This window comes from Martes martes (genome assembly GCF_963455335.1).
Source record: "Martes martes genome assembly, chromosome: 2".
NCBI lineage: Eukaryota > Metazoa > Chordata > Mammalia > Carnivora > Mustelidae > Martes > Martes martes.
In genome coordinates, this window is record NC_137889.1 from 64,852,879 (window position 1) to 64,870,849 (window position 17,971).

The 17,971-nt window shown below is 38.1% G+C and overlaps 2 protein-coding genes across 3 annotated transcripts in view; one reads left to right on the forward strand and one right to left on the reverse strand.

Annotated features, from left to right (window-relative positions):
• Positions 1–17,971, forward strand: part of ARHGAP10 (Rho GTPase activating protein 10) — a 340,466-nt gene that overhangs the window by 200,959 nt on the left and 121,536 nt on the right. For both annotated transcript variants that reach the window (XM_080797689.1, XM_080797690.1), the window contains 2 exons: positions 2,476–2,563; positions 11,367–11,425. In XM_080797689.1, the coding sequence (XP_080653815.1) occupies positions 2,476–2,563; positions 11,367–11,425 (147 nt within the window). The remainder of the gene's footprint in view (positions 1–2,475; positions 2,564–11,366; positions 11,426–17,971) is intronic.
• Positions 7,219–7,523, reverse strand: LOC308339234 (large ribosomal subunit protein eL43-like; the record flags this gene model as incomplete). The annotated part of the gene is made up of 1 exon (XM_080797691.1): positions 7,219–7,523. The coding sequence occupies one exon, from the start codon at positions 7,521–7,523 to the stop codon at positions 7,245–7,247; it is 279 nt and encodes a 92-aa protein (XP_080653817.1). The 3' UTR covers positions 7,219–7,244.

Sequence of the window (17,971 nt, forward strand, 5' to 3'; positions counted from 1 at the left end):
GGTCAGAAAGGAAGCAAAATCCCTTCCTTGTTTAAAGTAGAACATATATTCTGATATGAACACTCAGGTGCATATTTAAGTTTGAATCCCAAATAAGTTATTAGCAAATGTACCTGGTCTCAGTGCCTCCACTGATTGTAAAGAACTGCTAGGGATGATTGAGTTATTTGAAAACAGTGAAAATTTAATAGAGGATTAGTACCATGGGCACTGTGTAGTCATTAGCTTCTGATATGACAGCTACTTTTTATCCTGTGAATTCAAAGGATGGCTTGTTTTTCCATAGAAAGAATATTATCCTCAAAATATAGACTGATTATTTGATAGAAAGATGAAAATAAAAGATTTCCTTTAGAAGCCTCCTGATTTTAAAATGCTGATTTGCCAGTAGCAAGTTGATTGAAAATGTTATCTGACTTGTATGTTAAAATGAGATTTAAATAATTGATTTAATGAGAAAGAGAATATTCAGTTACTGAAGTAATTGGTTGGCAAAGCCTTTAGAACAGAATTATTTAGTCCTAGTTATAAAGGATTGCACCTTTAATCAGGGTGCTTAATTTGATTTCTTGAATGTATCTGCGGCTTGTCTGACAAGCTCAGTAACAAATGAGTTCTGAATTGTAGGAACTGATCAAAATGTAATCAGTGTCAATTGCCATTGTTGTAGTTTATTGCATGTTGCTGTCAGTTGCTGTAATCAAGAACTGTTGAAGTGCTTTAAAAAGTCTCCGGACTTGGGAGTAATTGACTTCCTGTGTATGATGTTACGGCTGTGGAAGAATCATCACTTCCTGTTTTACTTTGTTTTCAGAGAGTTTGGGAATAACATTGAGTTGCCATCTATCCTTCCTCCTGCCCAAGCCCAAAGCTTTATCAGTGGCGCGTCTGCCTGAATGCAGTGGTCCCATTCTGACAGGCTTTTCTTTTCAGTGCCTTTCAGGAGGAAATAACTAACAAGACGTTTCCTCCCCTATATAGACAAACACAGGGTAAGGGAGGGAAAAAAGAAGCCTGAAACGACTCGTTTTCTTAGGTCTTAGTTGAAACATCATTCCGGAGCGAGGGAGAAATAAAATCTCTTCCAGGAATGTCTGATTTTTTTTCCTTTGGATGATGGGAGTATAGAAAACCAGGCAAGTTCTGTTGATTGTTTAATATCACTCATCATAACCCATTTGCTGCCCCCTCCCTTTGAGTAGGCACCACCTCTGAACGCTTATACTTCTAGTGACTCAGCTGTGGTAATTGCCTACTCATTTAAACAATTTATGGGAGTCTGTACACATTCCTGATGTGCTTTGCCGCTTTTCAGAGTTCTCTGAGAGCATTTACTTAATTTCCATGGTGCAGACGAAAACCTGAAATTCAGATAGGTTTGGAACTGACTTGGTTTGGGTGCTGTAGAGAGCTACTCGGGGTGGTGGCGGGATTTAAGCCCAGGTTTGTGATAACATGCCACCCCACCCCACCCCCGCCATGCCGAGCCAACAGCCGGTACAGTAGCCCAGCCTTAGGAGTATTAAAGGTACTACCCTACCCAGAGTACTGGCCTTTCCCTTTTGCACTATTCTCTCCTTTTATTTCAACCACAACTCACTTTTTCCTTTTCAGACTTTACTACCTCCCTACCCCTGCCATTTGTTTGTTTGTTTAAGCCCCGCATCTTTTTCTGTCTAGTTTTTTAGCTATCTAAAAGGGCATTTGGAAGAAACACATCATTAACACTTTTAGGACAAAGAAAACTGGTTTCATTCAGAATGAATGTCAGAAGTTTTGCATAGAGGCTTCTGATAAGTATTTCTTAGATGAGCGTATTAACTGTGATGTTAACGTGAAAGTTGAGTTTTACTGGGCATATCATTGTATTGTTATTTTGGTGGATCATGCGCTAATCTTCAGAAAAGTAATGTTGAGTACAGACCTTAGAAGCATGGGACCAAATTCACTGTCCTTTTCTTCCCTCTGACTTGCTGCCATTTTGCCGTTAACAGTGCTGTTTCCCTTGTCATAACAAGTGTGATGACCGTAATACCACCCGAGACACAGTAAAATATGTAGACACTGCCAATGCCACACACTCGAAGCCATGGCTGCTGAGTATTGTCTTTAATAATAGTAATAACTATCCACATCGTGGTCATCATGGCTGCGTACACTTTGAGTTGTGGATATTGAAATGCTCCACTCTGTCCAGGTCTTCCCTTCGCCCAGCCCCATCTTGTCCTGTTCCTTCGATCTCCACTACAGATCTTCTGAAGTTGCTTAGGAATGTCCAATATAATAGAACACAGCTTATACCAGAAAAAACTGTGTATGTTTTCATAAGGAATCCTAGAATTAATTATTTGTGGTTTGGCCATTTAAAAGTGGAAGCTTTGTGAGCCATTTGGGGAGGGGGGTGTCATTGAATGTTCTGGTTTCTAATTACTGGTTTTTTTGTTTGTTTGTTTGTTTTGCTTGCTTGTTCACTAGATGTAAAAACATGCAATGAGGTGGACCTGGAGAATTCCATAGACTGGGAAGTGAAGACAATAACAAGTGCCCTAAAACAGTACTTGAGGTAAGCTCCTCTCAGTGACAGAAGGGAAGTGTGCGCTCCTGGGCATCTAACACACGGCAGATGCCGACTCTGCCTGGAGGGACCAGTCATTGAGTTAAACCTTATGAAAAAAGGGGACATTTCTGTGGGATCTGTGTCTTCAAAAGTGTGCCAAGTAGTAGCTGCATGTCAGTTGTTAGGTAAGTTGCAACACAATTGGAATAGACTTGGTTTTTGAAATAGATGTCTATGGTAGACGTGAGTTTTAGGAGATAAGTGTTAGGAAACAGTGAGGAAGAAGGCTATTTCCTGAATTCATTAAATCTTTTAGGCAAAAATGAAGATTTTTTTTTCATTTAAATTTAAACCATTGAACTTAGAGGCTTATAATGATAACATGTAAATATAAAGTTATTAGAAAAGAAGTTCACTTGATATTTTAAGCTCAACTCAAGTCATATTTATTATGGAAGATATTTAGGACTAGGGTTAGACAAGGGTTCAGCATCTCTATAGGTCATTACCCTTTTTATAAAAAAGAAAGGAATTTAATGATAAAAAGCTTCAGATTAGATGAAGAACAATGCCAGGAGAGGGGAAAAAAGAAGTGAGTAAAAGAATGGAAAAAAGACCATGACTAATTCCTCTGCTGTGGTGCTCGGGAGGACTTTGATCTTTGTGTGGCAGACAAATGGCAGTGCTCCCTCAGGACTAACTCTTGGTCACCAGCACGTAGGATTGTGTTTCAGGTATCTATTATTTGGGTTTGAATGAGCACATGAAATGAACTGCTATTACCTATTTCATATTTTATGCAATCCATCTATTGGAAAAATTCCAAGTCGGTAACCCATGGAGGTTAGGTATACTGAATCCTCATAGCCCCATTACCCTGTGTCTACAGTTATCAACGTCCTACCCTTCTTGTTTCTTCAATCTCCCTACCTGCTACTTCTTTTGGATACTTTTTGAAGGATTTTCTAAAACGTCATATTGCTGCCCCCATAGATTTGTAAGTATATGTCTACAAAAAGATAAGGACTTAAAAAAGACAATATAAAAGTTAAAAAGAATACCATGATCATACCCAACAGAATTAATATCATCCAGTACTGAGTCCATGTTTGATTTTTTTACTGATTTTGTTTTTCAAAAGGTCTTTTCATACTTATTTAAATTCCTACAGGGTTTGAATAATGTCAACACATTTCATTTGATTGATAGGTTTTAAGTCACTTTTAATCTGCACAGTCACCTGCCTCTGCACAGCTTTCTTCTCCCTCAGCATTGTTGTATGTTTCTTTATAAACCTGGCTCCTTTTTCTTTTTTTATTCTTATTTTCTTAAGGATTTATTTATTTTAGAGAGGGAGCGAGGGGTGGGGCAGAAGGAAAGGGGGAGAGAGAGAGTCTTAAGCAGACACCGCATTGAGAATGGAACCCAGTGTGGCGCTTGGTCTCACAACCTCGAGATCCTGACCTGAACTGAAACCAAGAGTCCGATGTTCAACTGACCATGCCCCCCAGGTCCCAGCCTGGGTCATTTTTAAGTAGAAATGGCACATTGTGTCATGGTGTCATTTAACGTGTTTCTCTAGCCATCAGATTTCCTGTAAAACAGTTAAATCTATAGAATTCATTAGATTCAGAGAAGGTTTTTAAAATATTGATTTATTCCAAGAATACATCATAGTGGTAACATATTAGAAGGCCTGTTACCTGGTTGTCCCACTTTTTTGTCCCCCCCCCCACCCCCGATTTATTTATTTATTTTAGAGAGGGAGAGAGCGAGAAAGAGTGCTAGTGTGGGGAGAGAGACTCTCAGAGAATCTCAAGCAGACTCCCAACTGAACATGGAGCCCGACATGGGGCTTAACCTCACAACCCTGAGATCATGACCTGAGCTAAAATCAAGAGTCGAACACCCCAACCGACTGAGCCACCCCAGTGCCCCTGGTTGTTCCACTTTTTAATGAGATTTAAATTTGTCAATGGATAGATGTGTATTACCTATTTTTGAGTATTTTATTTAAATAAGTTATTTTTAACCACTGCTTGAAATTTTTTTTCTTAAACTGTGAAGGATGTTATTATTGTCCCTCGTTGATAAAGGGATAAAATTAATGCTTAATCTATGTGTTAATGTCTCCCTATCTGCCACTGATAGCGACTAACTAGTTTGGATGAGAATTATGGACAAAATGAATCTTCTTAGCTCCCACCTGGGGATTAGAATGTAAGCTTCCTGAGGACAGGCATCATATGTGTCTTGTTCATTGTAGTATCTCCAGCATCTAGAGCTGTACCTGTCACCAGGATATGAGGCTTCTTGACTGGGGAGATTTTGCTTTCCCTAGGAGATACCTGGCAATGTCTGGAAATATTGTTGGTTGCCACGATTGCTGGAAAGGGGGTGCTACTGGCATGCAATAGGGGGAGGCCAGTGATGGGCTTCTGAACATCCTACAGTGTGGGAAGCAACCTACCATGGTCTCTAAAGGCACAGAATGTTAGTAGTGCTGAGATTGAGAAAGCCTGTAAGAGATGGGTGAAGGAAAGGATGGGAGAGGGATATAAAAATACAGTGAGCTGCACATGTTACTTGATGAGCAAAGGATGCTGGCATTCCAGGAGGTAGCTTTAAACCCATTTTATTCTTTGGTAAATTCATGGCTAAAACAGTTAAAGGGATTGACCAAGGGGACTCAGTTATTGGTGGGAAACTAAAGGCAAAAATCCAGTTGTTTTATAATAAATTGTATGAGTGTTTTTTTTTCTTTTTTTCTTTTTCTTTCTTTCTTTCTCTTTCTGTTATTTTTTACCTGTTCCACATGGTTCTTTTTTCCTGGTGGAGTAAGGAGTTTAATAAACTTAGGGGATCTTTTTGTTGAGCACTGCACATAAAATTTCTTTTTGGTTCTTGATGCTTTCTGAAGCTAGTTCCTTACTGCTCCTGGTCTTGTGTTGCTTTTTCTGCCTTTTTCTCTCGTTACGTTGCTTTATCCTTCTGAATTCTGCTTTGAAGCAAACATTGCCTACAGAACAACATTATGAGATGCTATTATTATATAACTTCCCTCCTAACAATATACACAGTCTGCCTGAATGTGATAAAGTGATTATCATAAAATGGCAGATGCCTTGGGAGATTTTGAAAGTTAGGTTGCTGTTCTTTCCCCTTGTTATTTTTAGCAACTAAAAATGCAGTAATTAGGATTTAAGTAATACTTTCTCTGGTGATGCACCAAAGGGGAGAAGATGGAGATTTTATTTTGGCTATCTGGTTCTGGCCTGAGCCCGTGCATTTCTTTCAGCACAGGAGGTCGTATGGTGTGATGGTCAAGAGCATGGTGGGAGCCAGCCTGTGTGGGTTGGAATCCCAGCTTTGTCACCTAAGGTACCCTAGCACAAAGTTGAATATAGCTTTTCTCACCAAAAAAAAAGCTGTTGCTCTTGAATTCTTGTCACTGCAAATAACCCAGCCATCTTATTGGTTGGAAGATTGGAGATGTTAGAAGGGAAGTCGCCAAACCCCTAAAACACTAAGAGAAGGATAAAGTTGTGCAGCAGATACATGTATGGCATCTTCGTATTTCTTCTACTGACCTGAGACAGGAATTTCTTAGTTTAGTGTTTTAGAGGGCTGAATACCAGCTCCCTGATGGATCACCTATCTATTCAGACCATAATTTTGATTTCCAGCAATGTGTGCATTACAACGGTTTCCCATTGTGAGGGGACAAATGAGCGGTTTTGTGAGGTTTTTCGTAAACTGATTTGACCTAGAGGAAACTTTTAAAGCCTGGAAATTGGAGTGGAACTTTTTAGGAAGAAAGTGCCAGCTTAGATAAATATTATGATTTATATTCATAGACAGATCCCAAAGGGTGGCAAAGGGAGGTAGCTTTAAACCTGTTGGATGGCAAGTTGAGAGATACAGTGATTCGGTATGATATATTTTGTATGGAGAATTTGTCATGTTTATTACTGCTTCCCTACCATCAACAATATTTAATACTTATTATTTATGCTGTATTGACTAGCAGACATATGACAATGGTAGAACTAGCTCAGAGAAGGTATTTCGATGCAAATTCATTTTTATTGGAAAAGAAATTCTCCCTCTGGCTTTTCTAAGTGTTCTCTTCCACCCCCTCCATTTTCTTTTCAGGACTATTTTGTTTGCCTTCTGTGCCAAGTCATCATTTTCCTTCCTTGCCATTTTTCACGTATTTTGAAACAAAACCTGAAGGTTTACTTCTTTTTATCTAGACTATGATATAATTGATTTTATTTTTCTTCTTTAAATGAGAGTGTAGGAGATGAAGGGGAGGGAGAGAGGAAATAAGAAAGAGCTTTTCTTCACGAGGGCTTTAAGTTTTAACTGATGTGCCTGTTGTTGTCAGTGTGTGTGTGTGTGTGTGTGTGTGTGTGTGTGTGTGCGCGCACGCATGCGCACGCGCATGCATGTGCATATACAGTAGTATCCTAGGTTGTATGTAGGGAATATGACCTGTAAATATATATATATATTTTTCCAACAAAAATTAGAAGGATTTCTAATTTCCAAGTCCTCTGAGAACGCAAAATTAATGCAACATAAATTGAAAGATCTAATTAATAAATTTAACAAGCCAGAACAATTTTGTTACATAAATTAACCCATTTATTATAGGCTAGCAATGTTTCAAACGGTGGCGCTTCTACTGGTCTTTCAACTCCTTCAGTCTTCTGAGGGCAGACTTTACTGTGACAGCAGAAGTGGTGTTGTAGGTCCAGGCACCACCAGCGACGGTTTTCATGCAGGAGCCACAATTCCAGATCCCCACAGCTCGTCTTTTCATCTTGGTTTTGCCACAGAAGGAGCAAGTGTACTTGGCGTGCTGGCTTATCTCAATCTTCTTCACCGTCTTCCTCAGGGAGGTACCATAACGGGTCCCGTATTTGCCCACGATTCCGACCTTCTTGGTGTGTTTAGCCATGTCGCTGCAAACTAGGTCTGAGCCCAGAGTGTAAATATATTTTTACATCTGTTTTATTTGTTTTTTAAACAGCTTTACTGAAGTGAAATTGACCTTGGTAAACAGTGTATTTTATAGTGTACATCGTGGTGAGTTTGACATGTGCATACACCTATAAAGCAGTCACTGTAATCAAGATAGTGAACCTCACCACTACCCCTCAAAGTTTCCTCATTCCCCAGAGGAATCCCTCTCTCCCACCCTTCCCTTTTTCCTCCCTCATTCCTAGGCAACAACTGGTCTGTTTTCTGTCACTGTACATTAATTAGCATTCCTTAAAATTTCATATAAATGGAATAAAAATATATCTTCTTTAAAAAAAATCTGGGTTCTTTCATTTAGCATAATTAGAGGGTTCATTTATGCTGTAGCATGTGCCAGTAGTTCATTCCTTCTTGTTGCTAACCAGTGTTCCATTGTAGGGATACATCACAGATTTTTTTTTTTTTTAAGATTTATTTATTTGAGAGAGAGCGTACACATGAGTGGGGGAGAGGAGCACAGAGAGAGCGGGGAGAGTCTCAAGCAGACTCCCCACTGAGCATGGAGCCTGATATGGAGCTCACTCTCAGGACCCTGAGATCATGACCTGAGCCGAAATCAAGAGTAGACTTGAGCCAACAGAGCCACCCAGGTGCCCCTCTGTCACAGATTTTTTAAAAAATCCATTCACCTCTTGATGGATCTTTGGGTTGTTTGTAGCTTCTGGCTATTACAAATAAAGCTGCCTAAATCCTTTCTGTACACATCTTTGAGTAAACAGGCTTATATTTCTCTTGGGTCAAGCGTAGGAGTGGAATGTCTATCTACTTCTATATTGGTTGTGTGTTTAACATTTTGGGAAACTGACAAACTTTTTTTTTTCCCAAAATGGTTATATTTTTTTGCATTCTCACCCTTAATGTGCAAGAGTTCCATTTCCTCCGCATCATTGTCAACTCTTGATATGGTCCATTTTTTTCATTGTAGCCATTCTAGCAGGTGTACAGTGGTATCTCATGTGCTGTGAATTTTCACTTCCATAATGACCGATAATCTTAAACTTTTCTATGTGCATATATGCTGTCTCTGCATCTTCTTGGATGAAATGTCTGTATTCTTTCATGCAATTAAAAAAACTGAACTATTTGTTGCCTTATTATATTTTGGTATTTTTTAACTGTATTTTGGATACAAGTTCTTCCTCAGCTTTGCAGATGTTTTCTTCAGTCTGTGACTTGTCTTTTCCTTCTCTCAATAGTGTCTTTCAAATAGCATCAGTTTTGATGACGTTCCACTTTATCAGTTTTTCTTTTTTTGAATTGTCTGTTTGGTGATATATCAAGATGCCTTTGCCTAATCTAAAGTCACAAAGGTTTTCTTTTGTATTTTCTTCTAGAAGTTTTATAGTTTTAGGTTATACTCTTAGATCTGTGATCTGTTTTGAGTTCGTTTTTATTTAAGATATGAGATACAGACCCAAGTTTGCTTTTGAATATGAGTGCCCAGTTAATCTAATACCATTTATAGGAAGAGCTGTCTCTTTTCCCCTGAACTTTTGAGATGAGCATACAGTTTTTCTATTTCAGTTTGCTACTGTGGCGAATTGCATTCATTTTGTTTTAATATTAAGACAATATCACATTTGTATGATAAACCCAACTTGGTCATGATGTATTATCATTTTTTTAATCTTGTTTAATTTGAATCTTGTTGATTTTATTTGCTTTTGCTTATTCAGGGTTTAATTTCCTCTTTTTTTTTTTTTCCTGACTCCCCAAGATTGAAAGTGAAGTCATTGGTTTAAGACCTGTCTTCTTAATATAGGTGTTGAATGATACAAATTTACCCCTAAATACTGCTTTACTAATAGTATCCCTTAAATTCTGATATGTTGTGTTTTCATTTCCATTTTGTTCAAAATACTTTTCTAGTTTCTCTTTCTTTGGGGTTTTCCAGATTTTTCTGTTACTGATTTTTAATTCAATTTTTATTGTAATCAGCAAAATAGCTGGTATAAATTAAACCCTTTTAAATTGATTGAGATTTGACAGCCTGAAATATGGTTTATCTTGATAAATGTTCCATGTATACTGGGAAACAATGTCTTTTCTGCTCCTTTTGGATGGAGTATCATTTAGATGAGAGACATATCAATTAGGTAAAATTGGTTGATAGTTTTATTCAAATCTTCTGTATCCTCATTTCTTTGTCTACTTGTTATATCAGTTATTCAAATGGAGAAGTATTTAAATCTCCAGCCATAGGTGTGGATTTGCCTGTTTCTTCTTAAAGTTCCATCAATATTTGCTTTATGTATTTTGAAACTCTTGTTATTACTAGACACATTAACACTTAGGATTGTTATGCCTTGTTCATTTTTTTTTTTTTTAATTTGACTGAGATCACAAGTAGTCAGAGAGGGAGGCAGAGACAGAGAGAGGGGGAAGCAGGCGTCCCACTGAACAGAGAGCCCTATGTGGGCCTCGATCCCTGCCCCCTGGGATCATGACCTCAGCCAAAGGCAGAGGTTTTAACCCAATGAGCCACCCTGGCGCCCCTGTCTTGTTGATTAATTGTCCTCCTTAGCAATACAAAATGAACTCCTTTATCCCTGTGTTTTTTTCTTGGCTTTTGTATATGTCTTAGATTTGTGTGTGTGTATATATCTTTGATTTTTCTTTTTTCTTAAGCATTTGAAGAGGAATTTCTGGGTTACACGATTTAAATCTCTTAAAGATTTATAGTATCTTGCCAGATTGCCCTCCAGGAAGACTGTGCAGATTGATACTTGCCTAAGTGTTCTTTAACTGTTTTTACAGAGTTCAGAGATCTGTTTTTTTATAATTTAAGATATGTATACAGATTGACTGAACTGCAGCATTCTGTTGACCGCAGGACAAAATACACTACCATTTGTGTTATCTGGTTGGTAGAAGGTTAAAATTATGTGGGCATTTTCCACATTGTTACATATTTCATATCTCTTTTATTTTGTACACATAAGTCAAAAATGGACATCATATTTCTGTAATAGAGATTTGTAAAAGGAGAGGATATGATCTTTAACGTTTTTAATGTTTTCTTTTTTTTAATAATTTTTTAATTTTATAATAAACATAAAATGTATTATTAGCCCCAGGGGTACAGGTCTGTGAATCGCCAGGTTTACACACTTCACAGCACTCATCATAGCACATACCCTCCCCAGTGTCCATAACCCCACCACCCTCTCCCTACCTGGCAACCCTCAGTTTGTTTTGTGAGATTAAGAGTCTCTTAGGGTTTGTCTCCCTCCCGATCCCATCTTGTTTCATTTATTCTTTTCCTACCCCCTAAGCCCCCCACGTTGCATCTGCACTTCCTCATATCAGGGAGATCATATGATAGTTGTCTTTCTCTGAAAGATTTTAATGTTTTCTTATAGCATCATCTTCAGTTAATATCCTAGAGATGATTTTCAAAACTATATGCTTATATTTGGTTGAACAGAATGTTTGACTTTAAATAAGTTGTACGTGGAAAGAAGTTTTGTATATAATCCCAGTTGTTTGTAAAGGCATTTTCCAAGATTAAATATGAAATATTATGTGATTAAATCTGATAAGGATTTGTGGCTGTTAAACTTTGTTAGTGCCTGGTACAGATAATAAATAATCCATTTGATTTATGTATCTATTTGATATGTAAAAAATTTCTTAGGGAACGTTCTACACATTAACTGAGAAATGCACATGACATTTATAACCTTTTATAAAAAATGGACACCAAGAACAGTGACCTCTTTGTATGTGTTTGGTAATTCTGGGCTGTCCTTTCATACAGGAGTCTTCCAGAGCCTCTTATGACCTATGAGCTACATGGAGATTTCATCGTTCCAGCCAGTAAGTATTATGTGGAGGTGTAGTGGTTGATAGTGTGTCTAAAGTTTCCACATGAAGAATCTCACTTAATGTTCTTGTAATCTGTTTTAATTTCTATTTTTAATAATAGAAATCACATTAGAAGATGTTTGATCTCTTTCCTCTTTTAGAGGGTGAAAAAGCAGGACTATTGATATTCATTCATTCACATTTATTTATTGTCTACTATGTGCTAATCACTGGTAGATACTGGCTATGTGGAACCCTGAAAGGATTTCTGCCCCCAGGGGTCCATTCTCCAGCAAGTGTTGGGGCACACACGCCTCCCATTAACCCATAAAACCTAGAATCATGACATGAGCAAAATGCTTTGGGAACGCAGAAGTATTTAACTTGCAGAAGGTTGGGGAAGATTAGCAGATTTGGAGAGATTAGCAGGTTGGAAATGGCTTCACATAGATATTTAGATGGAAATTACAGGCAGAAGGAGTAATGTGAGATAATGCCAGAAGCCCACACAGTATCCAATAGTGAATTATATGTGATAAAATGTTAAATAAAAAAGGCCTATAGTTGGTAGAATTTTAATTTGTGATTAAATTTTTCGTGAGTCATACTCATTTGAAGCTGTCTTGTTTTCTCTCTCTTGTTCGTACACCTCAGTTTTTGTGTTGACACATGGTGTTTAATCACCAGAATCGTCTGAAATACATTGGTGTGAGGTATTTAATAGTTAAGGAGATGAAGGTTGAGACATGTGAAGTCACTTGCCAGATTATAGGGATCTTTATTTAAAATTCAAAACCCTAGCTCCAATGGCTAAAACCTGCAGGATTGGTTTTCACAGGTGCATTGACAGTAGCTATAATTGTGTTTTCATTTCCTTTTTTTTTTTTTTTTCTTCCCCCTTGGATGTATTCCACAGTTTAATCTGTTGAAAAATTTAGAGCAATCCCTTTGGGTCCTCTGTTACTGCTGCCTGAACATTGCTTTAAACGTTATCTTCTTGTGAGGTCTTTATGGCAGCCTGGGTAAAGGTTCCTAGTGTGTTATAGAGAGAAGCAATGTGTAGGCCCAACTAGACTGTGCTTATAAAATCGGCCTTTGGAAAAGGCAAAAATATGGGTCTACCCACTTCTGTTTTCACGTGGAAGTTTTTTTTTTTTTTTTTAAAGAGAATTGTGTGATCAAGGAAGTGGGGGAAAGTTTTCTTGGCAAAAACTCAAGCAAACGCTTAGTTGTTTTGATTCCTTCCCTGTGGCATTTTTGGCAAGCAGGGAAAAGAAAAATTAAACTCTAGTTGGAGGACAATTGCTTCATGTTGTTCGCCTTAGAGACTGGAAAAAGCAGAAGAGTGCCAGTTTTCATCTAAAATCTTTTGAGAATGGGAGAAAGATAAAGTGATTATGGAGTAAGGTTTTAAATTACCACAAGTTAGTGTCATTATGATTATCACGCCTTGCAACTGAGGCTGGTGTGTTTGAGATTCTAATGTCAATGATTCTTACCAGATGAAGGTTTCGTAAGAGGCAGGAACTTGCGAGTGGCAATGGAGTCTGTGGCGGTAGGAAGGGAGTTTAAAGAGTTTGTCGAGGCCGTCCTTGAGGGATGTGGTAGCTTCGCCTACTAGCCCGGTGCCTTGTGTTTGGCCTCCCGACTTTCTGGGGATGCTGTAAAAGAGTCTCCACAATGATTTGAATAACAGTCCCTGTTCCAGGGAAGTACTATAGCTACTGTAATTACTGGCATGTGTTTGTACCCAAGTGGAGTTGCGGTTGGAATGGGACCTGTAGTTACCTTCTTTAATGAGAAAAGTACACGTGTTAAACTGGTGTATCCAGTATTCCCAGCGTGGTCTTTAATTTTTTATTTGAGTCTCTATGAGTACCCCCTCTTGGTCCTCACTGTGCCTGTCTTAGGAAGGAGTGCGGGAGCAAATTCTCTCATCTTCTGCACATGGGCTTGCAAGAATTACATAAAAACAGTTATAGAAGTCAGGTGGCCAAAATTAGTCTCCCCTTTTGAATATTGTTGGAAAAATTGGGACCGTGGTCAGGCTATCATTTTCCATTAACAACGGCACAGATGACCTTGTTATGCAAAAGTGTCTGTTAGCAGAGCTGACTGCTAAAATTATCAAGCATCGCCAGTCTTTGTTATTGCCTCTCACACCAGCACGGAAACTAATTTTTGATTCCTTTCAGTCAAGTGTGGTTTCCATCCATTCTGGGCTGTTGAGATGGTCTCTTTTGCCTTCCCTGCTGAGAGTTCTGGAAGTTTCTCTTGGGTCCCTTTATTTTCTCTCCTCAGTTTCTTCTCTGCAGGCTTCTGTTGAGAACCTGTGGGTTAATTTCTGGAGTGCCTCATACAAATATGAATTTTATTTCTTTTTTGTCACCACAAGACAGACATTTTTTGTTCTTCATTCTTAAAAAATACTGACTGTTCAGTGTTGAATACATTGGGAAATTAATTTTTTAAAGAGAAGATTAAGAGAGTGAACTCTCTCAGCTGAGAAAGTTAACTAAAATTGCTGAAAGGAGCTGGAGTCTCTCTGTATAGAAAACCATTCCTTTGTTTCTTCTTTACTCACACACAAAATACTTCACTTGTGACACCAACGGTGTGGTCACCAACAGTGTGGGCTTCTTTCCCCACGCCAACCAATTCTGCAACCAGCCGAGCATCCTACGATTAGATTCAGTTCTGATTCTACCTGGAGTTAGCATCGGGTCCCACAGGGCAAGGGCTCAGTCCCACAAGCCTACCGGCACTTGAGCCATCAGTTGTGAGTCCCAGGTTGTCTGCAGGACTTCTGATTAACTGGCTGGAAATCAGAGTTTCACAACCCTCACCTTAAGCACAAAGTTGTATTTGCCAGCTTGTTATATAATAAAGGATATGATAGAGGATACAGGTGAAGAGCCAGATGAAGAGATACATAAGGTGAGATCCGGAAGTGTCCTGAGTGCAGAAACTTCTGTCCTTGTGGAGTTGGGGTGTGGCACCCTCTGGCCATGTAGATGCGTTCACCCACTCTGAAGTTCACCAGACTCTACTGTGTTTGTGGAGGTGTCATTATGTAGGCATGATGGATTATAAACTCTATTTCAGGAGAATGAGAGGTGGGACTGAAAATTCTGAACTTCTAATTATGGCTTGGTCTTTTTGGTGACCCTTTCCCGTCTGGGAGCCCACCAAAAGTCACCTCATTAGAATAAAAGATGATCTTAACACTCAGGGAATTCCGAGGGACTTAGGAGCTCGGCGTCAGACACTCCTCTGTCACTTACGAAATTGTGGAGGTTGTCGGAGCTTTGTGTCAGGAACTAGGATCAAAGACTAAATATTAGAACAAAAGATTCTCTGAGCACTCCTATTCACAAGACTTTTAGGAGTTCTATGTCAGGAACCAGAAGTAGAGATCAATATATATTTCTTATTACTTCATACCATCCATCTTGTGAGAAAATATAATGAACTCAGTATAGAAATTCGTACAATGAAAACATAGTTTACTTGGTCTGTGCAGGAATGCAAATGATTGTGCCCATCTAGGGAAGGCTATTAGGTGTCTGTGTGGATGTCTTTCTATGGTGTTTATTACCTCTGAGAATGTTAGTCCATGGTCTGTGTCTGAGCCTTTAAGGCTCAGAGTTCTTGATATGTCATATTGATAAAAATCAGACCCATTCAGGATTGGACTCATGTTAAGCTTAGCTTGAGAATGACCACCAAAGTCTGGATGCCTAATATGGCGTCATACAAAAATAAATTCCTCCTGAACAAGAATACTTGTCTTGCTACATTCTGCATGTTTTCTTTCAGTTATCAAGTTACCTGGGAAGCAAAATCATAATCACAAAGCTCTTAAGTCATTTATGATGAAAAATTTAACTATTAGAGGATCTAGGGCACTGGTATTTGCCTAAGTGGAATGTTCTATTCTAGTTGGTAAACATGCGTGGGAAGCAGGAAAATCATGTGGTCTTAATTGGGAAGGACTTGAAAACCTGGACATTGAAGGAATTGAATGCCTAATGACATTGAGCTATTTTAGACAGATATATTCATTTCCCAGTGGATAGGGTCACCCACAGAAGAACTCAAATACTTGATGTCTGTTGAGTGAAGCACCTTGGGTAGTGTTTGGATGTTTACTGCTAATATTTTCCTAAAATTACTGTACTATTGATGTATGACATTTAAATATTGAAATAACTTAATATTTACCTGCCTAGGTATCTTTGATAAGCTCCAGTAAGCTATGATCATATCTTTTTCAGTCTCTTTTAGTTGGCACAGCATCATAGACATTAAGTGTTGTGGATGCTGATTTTTAGTTCCACAATTAAAAACACTTTGGTATTACAGTAAACTAATTCCTGGCTGAGGTTAGGGTCTGGTGTTATGATTAATTCAGTGTCCTAGATTTTAAAAAAAGTTATGCTTTTCATTATATAATTTATACAAGTTAAAATGAAATGCATATAGCATAGGCCACTAAAGATAATTTATCTAATTATATAATTTATCATTTAGAAAACTTCTCAAGTGCCTTAAAGTAATTATTATGTTACAGCCACATGGAAATGCCCACTTAGTAGGGATTTCTGATTAACATCAAAATAAAATGGAGGAAAAGTAGTTTTACCTTAAAAGCCTTACTTTTGGGGCGCCTGTGTGGCTCAGCTGGTTAAGCATCTGAGTCTAGATTTGATTTCGGCTCAGGTCATGCTCTCGGGGTTCCGGGATCAAGCCCAGCATTGGGCTTTGTGCTCAGCGGGCAATCTGTTGGAGATTCTTTCTCTTCCTCTGCCCCACTCCCCTGCCCCCCTCAAAATAAATAAATAAACATTAAAAAAAAAAGTGCCTTACTTCCAAATATCCTTCTTTTTGAAAGAGGGGAAAAAGCAGACTTGAGAAAAATGCGTGTGTGATTTCAAACGAAGATGGCTGTGAGAGTGGCCCTCAAAGAAGGAAGTGGAAGGTTTTGATTCTGTTTTTCAAAACTAATTCTACTGTTTTTAGAAATGAAGAACCTTAACCTTAGAGAGTGGGAAATGATTTCTCTGTCTTGTGTTTCTGAATAAGTAATAAATCCCCAAATGTTAAAATTATATTTTCTTTTGAGAGAAATGATTATTAATGGCAAGGTAGACAACATCAGTTAGAAGTAGCTTTTTAGTGCAAAGTTTTATAAAATTTTCAGCTTTTGAATGCATGAAATTCTTATTATAGGGAGTTATCTTTTTATTCCTTTGGAATTTTTATTATATTTCAGAGTCCTGGCTTTAAATTTTCTCCTAGTTTATTTTTATTTTTTAAATTAAAGCTGTGAATTGAAAATGTTATTTTTTAAAAATGTCTTTCATTTTCCTCCAGCTTTGATTTAGTAAGGTATTATCTTGGTTTTAACTCCAGACAAAAACTTGTATAATTTATCACATAATTTTTATTTTTTTTAAGTATTGTATATGAAGTATTGACACACAGTGTTTGTTACATTAGTTTCAAATATACAATAGAGTGACTTGACAAGTCTATTTGTTACACTGTATTCATCACAAGTGTAGCTGTCACCTGTCACCGTATCTCACCATATCATTGACTACATGCCCTATGCTGTACCTTCTACTCCCCTTCACCCATTTGCCTGTCTCCCTACCTAACCCCCTCCTGCAACCACCTGTTTGTTCTGTGTTTATGAGTCTGTTTCTACATTTTTTGTTCGTTTATTTATTTTTTTTTAGATTACACATTTAAATGAAATCATATGGTATTTTTCTGGTGACTGATTTCACCCCTCTAGGTCCATCTATGTTGTTGCAAATGGCAGGATCTCATCTGTTTTTATGGCTCAGTGATATTCCTTATTGACTCTTTAGGTAGTTGTACTTTTGTTTTCAGTGGCAAATTTAGTCTATACCTAAGAGGGTTTTTTATCCTTTTTTTTTTTTTTTTTTTTTTTTTTTTAAAGATTTTACTTATTTGAGAGAGAGAGTGCAAGCAAGAGGAGTGGCAGGCAGAGGGAGATGGAGAGGTAGACTCTCCACTATGCAGGGAGCCCAATACGGGGCTCAATCCCAGGACCTTGGGACCATGACCTGAGCTGAAGGCAGACACTTAATGGACTGAGCCACCCAGGGGCCCCTGTATCTGAGAGTTTTCATTTATGTGATATGATTTGATTTTTCTGCTTTATCAGATGCCTTTTCATTTCTTAGCCTTTCTACTTCCTTTGTCTTTAGCAACAACTGTGTCCTGTGTTGTGAAATCTCATTCCTCACTGTAAACCATTACTATTGGAAGTGTAAACTTGAACAGACTTAACTGCACAATCACTGGAAGGAACTCAGATGATCATAGAATTGATGGTGTGGGGCTCCTTTTAAAATGACACGGAGAGATGTCCACGGTACCTTAAATGAAATAGCCGGTTCACACATTTCATTTTGAAAAACCAAATTCTGAAAGGATTAAACCTAAAATTTGCCAGCCTCAGTTAGGTGAGATTTATTATGGGTAGCTTAATGCAAGTGAACTTTTTGTTGAAACATAATAGAA